General features: G+C 45.1%; 1 protein-coding gene across 1 annotated transcript in view; it reads left to right on the top strand.

The window, feature by feature from the left end:
• Positions 1–848, top strand: part of aoc1 (amine oxidase copper containing 1) — a 4166-nt gene extending 3318 nt beyond the window's left edge. The window contains exon 5 of the mRNA XM_010794216.1: positions 837–848. Within this exon, the coding sequence (XP_010792518.1) occupies positions 837–848 (12 nt within the window). The remainder of the gene's footprint in view (positions 1–836) is intronic.
• The last annotated feature ends 7500 nt before the right edge of the window (positions 849–8348 follow it).

Below are 8348 nucleotides of genomic sequence, written 5' to 3'. Positions count from 1 at the left end.
TAGACCCTCCAGAAAAACGCGGGCAAAAATCCTTGATTATGCGGGCTAAAATCCTTGATTATGCGATTAAACATGAGGGGTTTTATGTGGTTTTATGTGATTTTATGCGGTGAAATTGCGGGAAGTTGCGAAATATGCGGAAAGTTGCGAAATATGCTGAATATGCGGGGGAAAAGATTATCGATTTTTTTTTAAATATTGGGCTGTCTTATTTACCTCTCACACACAACCTGCCACTAACGTTAAACCCCTTTACTATTCAATTAAACACATTCAATGTTTATTTATTGTAAAAGCAATTGGGCTATTTTAATCTCACGCACACACACACACACACACACACACACTTCTCCGNCGCGATCAGCCATGAGGGCACGGGCTCCTCCTCACTGCTGAGGGAAACTTTGGCCAGACTGCTGCTGAGGCCTCCACCTCTGCTGGAGAAGGGCCTTCCCAAGTTTCCCTCAGCAGTGAGGAGGAGCCCGTGCCCTCATGGCTGATCGCGATGTTTTCGTAAAGCTGCCGGAGTTTTGGGAGCATGCCGCTGCGGCGTGGTTCGCACACGTTGAGGCGCACTTCGCCTGCCGACAAGTCCGTGACGGAGATTTGAAATACTACCATGTAGTAGCAGCGCTGGGAAGCTCCACGTCATCCAGGTTGGTGGGATTTATCGCTAAATGCATCAATTCTACGTACATGGTATGGAAGCAATATATTCCATGATATCCTAATTATTTTGTAAGCTGCTCCTGTTTTCTGATTTCTATAATATGCCTTAGGTCTAGCAAATAGAATGCATCTCTTGATGGTCACATATACTTCTCTTCTCTCTCCAGATGCACTTTTGAAATATTTTGGGCCTCATACCACCTCAGCAGAGCCCAGCCCTGCAGCATCAAGCGCTCCTGTCCCTTCCACCTCAGCAGAGCCCAGTGGTACAGCATCAAGCGCTCCTGTCCCTTCCACCTCAGCAGAGCCCAGCCCTGCAGCTTCAAGTGCTCCTGTCCTTTCCACCTCAGCAGAGCCCAGTGATACAGCATCAAGCGCTCCTGTCCCCTCCACCTCAGCAGAGCCNGTCACATATACTTCTCTTCTCTCTCCAGATGCACTTTTGAAATGTGTTGGGCCTCATACCACCTCAGCAGAGCCCAGCCCTGCAGCACCAAGCGCTCCTGTCCCTTCCACCTCAGCAGAGCCCAGTGATGCAGCATCAAGCGCTCCTGTGCCCTCCACCTCAGAAGAGCCAAGTTATACAGCATCAAGCGCTCCTGTCCCCTCCACCTCAGCAGAGCCCAGTTATACAGCATCAAGCGCTCCTGTCCCCTCCACCTCAGCAGAGCCCAGTGATACAGCATCAAGCGCTCCTGTCCCCTCCACCTCAGCAGAGCCAAGTTATACAGCATCAAGCGCTCCTGTCCCCTCCACCTCAGCAGAGCCCAGTTATACAGCATCAGGGATAAAGGCTTCACCAATAGACCCTGCCGACTGGCCATCTGTTCTTACTGATAATGACAGGACAGAGTTTGTTCAGAGTGGACCATATCAAATGAAACCTAGTTTTATCTTTCCCAAACAAAAAGACGGGAGAAGGTGTCAGCAGGACTATTTTAACAGAGTCTTAATCAACGGAGAAAAAATCAAAAGAAGTGATGTATTCAAAAAAGAATGATAGCTTGCACTGCTTCTGCTGCAAAATGTTTTCACAGAGAAATTACAAACTCAATAGGGAAGGACTAAAGGACTGGAAAAATGCAAGTCACTTGCTCAAGGTACATGAAGAAAGCAAGGAGCACAACACAAACATGGCAACATGGAAGGAGTTAGACGTCCGTCTTGCCAGGGGCCTTACAATAGATATGCAAGAGATGGCCCTTGCTCAGGCTGAGAGAAATAGGTGGCGCGACATTCTCACCCGACTCATGGCAATAATTCAACCAACCAGACAGTGGCAACACTTTAAAAGAAGTGGAGCTTATGGCCACATTCGATCCAGTCATGAAGCAGCATGTTGGTAGGGTGGAAAGTGGAGCTGGCAGTCACACATTATATGGGCAAAATAATTCAAAATGAACTGATTGACTCAATCAGCTCTAAAATACTGGACACAATTGTGGAAGAGATAAAAACGTATTTCTAAAGTATTTCTCCATCATTTTGAATTGCACTCCTGATCTGAGTCATAAAGAACAACTCTCTGTTATTGTGAGGATACTATCACTAGAAGACAAACCACAGGTTAAAGGACATTTCCTGGGCTTTCTTGTGGCAGAGGGGAAAGTTTGACATTGCTCATTCTCAAAAGGCTGGAGGAACTTAACATCCCCTTTGAGGACTACAGAGGACAGTCATATGACAACGGTGCCAACATGAACGGTAAGAATAAAGGTGTTCAGGCTAGGTTGCTTCAGCAGAACTCAAGAGCTTTTTTTGTCCCTTGTGGTGCTCACACCTTAAATCTGGTGGTAGCTGATGCTGCAAAGAGCTCACCAGATGCTATAGGCTACTTTGGGTATTTAACAAAGTTGTACAAACTCTTCTCGGCCTCCACGCATAGATGGGACATCCTGCTGAAACATGTCAAAACAACCCTGAAATTGTGGTCAGAGACCAGATGGGAAAGCAGGATAAAAAGCATTGAGGAAGTAAAGTACCAGGCTGGGCAAATCAGAGAGGCTCTTCTGGAGGTGAGGGAAACAACTGCAGACCCTGTGGTCAGAGTTGAAGCCCAGTCTTTGGCTGAGGAGATTGGATCTTACCGTTTTGCCATTTGCACAACCATATAGTATGACATCTTCTACAAGATCCAGCATGTGAGCAAACTGATGCAGTCAACCTCCATGCAGTTGGATGTGGCTGTCGACCAGCTGAAGAAAACAGGAGATTCCCTCACCTGCTACAGAAGGACTGGATTTTCTGATGCACAGACAACTTCAAAGGAGATGTGTGAGGAGATGAACGTGGAGGCTGTTCTCAAACAAAAGCGGTTGAGATCCACAAAACGGAAGTTTGGTTATGAGTCTCCAGATGAGCATATTGATGATGCACAAAATGGAAATCACATTTTTTAATGTGGTTGTGGATACAGCCCTCTAAAATCTTGCCTAGGGCAGAAAATTGGTCAGGGCCGGCCCTGGCGTCGTAGGAGCGCTTAGCGAGAGCGCGTTTGTTTTGGATTAGGTAAGCCGGGTAACTCAAACATATCCAGGATTCGTAGTGCAGGCCAGAAACATACTGTGTGAACCAAGGACCAAAGGTTACCCAATTAGCTGTTTATGTGTTTTTGTGAAGGAAGCGCCATCTCATGGTAAAATCTAAGAAATGGGCGGGTCTACAGTGGAATCTAGCAACGCCATCTAAGGATTATTAAAAATAATTTCTATGACTATTAACATATTCTGTAGGTGTGTGACAACTTACTTACAGCTCCTGTCTACATCTTAAACCCACTCACACACTCAGTAATGTTATGTTTTACAATACAGTGCATAAGCAATAAAGGTACGATATACCTCAACTTTCATACTTTATATCAGTATAGTGTTATCAACCTGACCCTAATTTAAGACATAGTGTTCATCAGGATTAAGATGAAGTCTACTGAAACAACGTAGATCATCTGATTGAGTTTGCCATGTCTGTGTGGCAGCATCAGCAACGAAAAAACAACAAACATGATGTTGAGCTATGATATCAAACCTTTGGTATTGTGTTATTCATTCACACAAATATCAGTCCATCACTTAAACTCCAGCATATCCAGCACATTGTTTGTTTTTAATACTAGTTTTTGTCGTTAGGGTGGCAGAAAATAGATACTTTAACCGTTTAGCCAGTGGCGGCTGGTGAATCTTTTTCCAGGGGGGGGCAAACACGTGAATTCCCACGTGAATCCTACGCAAAGCTTTATAAATGAGGCCCCAGGTCCGAGCACTTTTACTTTCAGCTTTCCCTCCAGTTTCCTCCTCTCAAACAGTGTTTCTTTAAAGGCAGTTTTCCATTCATCCCCTTCCCTTATTATCACCAGATGATATGCATTTCTAAGATCTAACTTCTTAGCAAAAGATCTTAGCACCTTGTAACTGGTCGAAAGCTGATGACATAAGATGATGGTAATGTTGTTCAAACCATGGTAGTCGATGCAGGGGTGAAGTGACTTGTCCTTCTTTGCCACAAAGAAAAATCCAGCTCCAGCGGGAGAGGAAGAGAGTCGAATTAATCCAGCGGCTAGTGAAGACTCCACATATTCCTTCATCGCCCATGTCTCTGGAGCAGATAGGGAATATAGACAACCCCTGGGTGGTGAAGAGCCTGGTAACAAGTCTATAGCACAATCGTACACACGATGAGCGTACACACGAGGTGGCTCTGGCCTTGTTAAAAACCTCCTTAAGGTCATGGTAACACTGAGGAACCTTGGAAATGTCAGGGAAATCAGAATCTTAAATGTCTTGAATTACAGGGACAGCTGGAGGGGCACCCAGGGAACATTTGGACGGAAAACTGGTATTTAAACATTCCTTACACCAAGCAATAATCTTGCCAGTGGACCAGTCTACGTGGGGGTTATGTAAGGTAAGCTAGGGGTGTCCCAAAATGATTGGGTGTTCGGGGGACCGAAAAACATGAAAGACGGGAAGCTCAGTGACCTTCCTGGAAACTTAGCTGAAGAGGTTGGGTGTGGTGAGTTACCCTACAGAGAAGACGGCCATCCAAGGCACTTGCTTCCATTGGTCTTGGAAGGGGGAAGGTCTCAAGGTTCAGCTTCTTAGCCAACTCAAAGTCTATAAAACTGGCATCTGAGCCAGAGTCTACCAAAACAGGATGCCTGAGAACCACAGAAGACGAAGAGAGAGTGACATTTGGGAGACAACGTGAGGGACTAACATTAAGTGTAGTGCGGCTCACCAGTGCCCTCTTCTTTACTGGCGAGCCAGATCTTTTAGTCAGCGACAGTAGGCGATTGAGTGTCCCCGTTCACCACAGTAGAAGCACCTCCCCTCCCACAGGCGGCGCTGTCGCTCTTCAGGAGTCAGCATGGGCTCCTCCGGAACAGCAGGCGACAGAGGCGAGGCGCTGTAAACGGAAGCCAGGTCCTGGGGTGATTCCATGAGGACGAAGAGCTGGGCGAAGACTGCCTCTTGTGGGAGAAACAGGGAATCGCAGTCCCTCTCTCTCTCTCTCTCCCTCTCTAACAGTCGCTTGTCAATCTTAATAGTCAATGAAATTAGGGAGTCCAAATCAGCTGGAAGCTCAAGAGGAGCTAACTGATCTTTTAATGTGCCGGACAATCCATAACGGAAAGCATCAAACAATACTTGTTGGTTCCAGTCACTGTCCCCTGCCAGGGTACGGAACTTGATAGCATAGTCAGAAACCCTCTGTTTACCCTGGCGCAACCCAACGAGTGCTCTGGCTGCCTCCCTCCCTTGTGTGGTTTGCTGGAAGATATTGGTGAAGGTCTCAGTGAAGAGATCGAGGGAGTCACAAACAGGAGACCTTTGCACCCACTCTGCCATCGCCCAAGCCTCAGCTCTGCCAGAAAGGTGGGAGATGATGTATGCCACCCTTGAGCGCTCAGATGGGTAGCATGCAGCCTGGAGCTCAAAGTGGAGGCCGCACTGAGCCAAGAAAGCCCGACAATCACCGGAATCCCCAGAAAACCCCTCTGGTCGGGAGAGGTGAGGAGACAGGTTCGGATTTGGAGACTGGACTGGAGTAGGATCCACTGGGGAAACAGACAGAGTCCATGCTGGCCAGCTCCTACTATCAGACACAATTACTGGCACAAGCAAAAAATAGGACTCAAGAGCACAACCAGGCAAAAAGGTTTAGTCAAGCGTTTAATCAAAAAGGCAAAATACTACAGGCAAAGGTCCAAAAAATAACAGACTGGAAGCAACAAAAAACAACCAACTAAGTTGGTGGAAAAAGACTATTGCAGCAACAACAAAACAACCAACTAACTTGGTAAAAACGCTTAACAGCTAGGACTGTAGCTTACTTTTAGGAGAGTCTCTTGGAGCACTTCATGCAAGACAGCTAAGACGAACTGGCACTGACCAAGGCAACAGCACAGACTAAACACAATGGAGAGGAGTAATGATTAGGGACAGCTGAGGCTCATTGAGACCAGGCAGGTGATTAACAGGGAAGGAAAACACATCAGGTGAGGGAGTGAGGCGANACATCAAAACCTCATCCCAACTGTGAAGTATGGTGGAGGGAGCATCATGGTTTGGGGCTGCTGCCTCAGGGCCAGGACAGATTGCCATCATCGACAGAAAAATGAATTCTCAAGTTTATCAAGACATTTTGCTGGAGAACTTAANCTGGCTGATCGCCTCACTCCCTCACCTGATGTGTTTTCCTTCCCTGTTAATCACCTGCCTGGTCTCAATGAGCCTCAGCTGTCCCTAATCATTACTCCTCTCCATTGTGTTTAGTCTGTGCTGTTGCCTGAGGAGTAATGATTAGGGACAGCTGAGGCTCATTGAGACCAGGCAGGTGATTAACAGGGAAGGAAAACACATCAGGTGAGGGAGTGAGGCGATCAGCCAGGACCAGGATGTGACAGTCGGCTCTTTTTTTCTAGCAGACCGTTGCTTAGGATAGCAGGCCGTTGCTAAGAAGGATGCTCTGCTCAAGGGACTATGTGCAGTCACATCAACCCACAGAAAGTACTCCGGTAAATGTAACGTCTGCTGTAGCCAAAAAAAAAACGTTTTCCTTCATCAGAAAACCACGTGAAACAAAACTCTGGATTCATGCTTAACTGTCTCCAGTAAAGAAAATACAAAACTGAACAATAAATAGCACAAGAAAGGAATGGACAGAAATATCAGCAGAACAAGACAGGACAGGAAGTAAACGCTAAATCAATTAATCATTTTAATCAATATTGTGAGTCAAGTCCTTGTTTTATTTAGCATGTAGCGATGTAATACGCAGGATAATTTGCAGGAAAAAGGTCATTAATAAAAAGATTACTTCAGGTTGATTCAAAATCTTGTGTCGGGATCCTGCTCACCCTGTCGGTGTTCTTATCCGTTATATAATTTTTCTTTAAACTAGCTGAGCTACCACACAATGGTTCCACATGTCCCCGCAAACTGCACAAGCATCTCAGATTAGGAAACAATAAACAACACACTTCTTATTCTCCAAATTATCATTTAACATCTGACATCAAACATTTGCGTCACAATGTCTAGTCAAATAGTTTTTTTTTTTATAATAATGTGGTGAAATAAACATTGTTGGTTTATGAATTGTCCAAAATAAAATTCCCAAACAATATTTAGGAGAAAACCGACTGGTAAAGTAAAGTTAATATTTATATAGAGTTATGTACACAGTGAAGGGCAATTGGAAGAGACAGGAGGTCGATGAGCAAAGTCAGTTATTTAGAGGCCCTTTGAAGCAGAGGGAGTGGCATCAAACACAATTCTGAAAGGCGATAATTATTTAAAAGCGCTTTTCAAGAGAGTGAGTTTTCCTCCATAGCTATCGACTGCTCTGTTTTGGTTGCTCTAAATAAGGAAAGGTTCATTATCTCGCCTCTGAAGTCCACTGGGACATATTGATGGAAGCTCTGTTGTGCTTGCAAGTGAGCAATGCTGTCTCCTCACTGGGCATAAATACAGTATTGATTAGCCATTCTACACAGCTTTCACTGTCATTTTTCTATGCTGCTCGCCAAGAAGAATTAGTGGACAGTAATCACTCTGCATTCTGCAGGCAGAAGCATCCACCATTAGAGATGAGCCGGTATGGAACCAAATAAATCATACTCACACCAGAACCACCTGTCACCATGAAGGATTCAGCAAGTAGAGCGCGGAAATATGGCCTTTGTTATTAGTTGCACGAAAAATCAGGTCAGACAGTCTCTGTTTACCCCCTTTGTTATTTGGATACAGAATGAGGTTTGCCACCAGTGCTAAGCCAGATCCCTCCAATATTTATACTGTGTGCTTTATATTTCATAAAAGGTTACTAGATAAATGAAACAATACAGGGATTGGCCATGCTTTTATATTCGAACAACAATACATTATGCATATCTCACTACCAGCCAGCCATGCTTTCATATTGGAAGATTATATATAGTAGATTTAACATACAAATACATTCATTTTAAGAAACAATGTTAAAGGGCCCATGTCATGGAGATTTCTACTGATCATAATTCCATTGTTGAGGCATACTAAAATAGATTTATACTGTGCAATTTTCCAAACTCACATTGGTTTCTCATACAGCATCTCAGTATGTGTATTCACCGGTATTCACTCTGTCCTAAACGGCTTGTTGGAACTCCTGCCCCCCCCCCCCCTGTGAGCCCAGTG

Source organism: Notothenia coriiceps, unplaced genomic scaffold (assembly GCF_000735185.1).
Source record: "Notothenia coriiceps isolate Sejong01 unplaced genomic scaffold, NC01 NC01_scaffold00037244, whole genome shotgun sequence".
Taxonomy (NCBI): domain Eukaryota; kingdom Metazoa; phylum Chordata; class Actinopteri; order Perciformes; family Nototheniidae; genus Notothenia; species Notothenia coriiceps.
The sequence above is the reverse complement of the archived record's forward strand: the minus strand, read 5'-3'. Positions and strand labels throughout refer to the sequence as shown.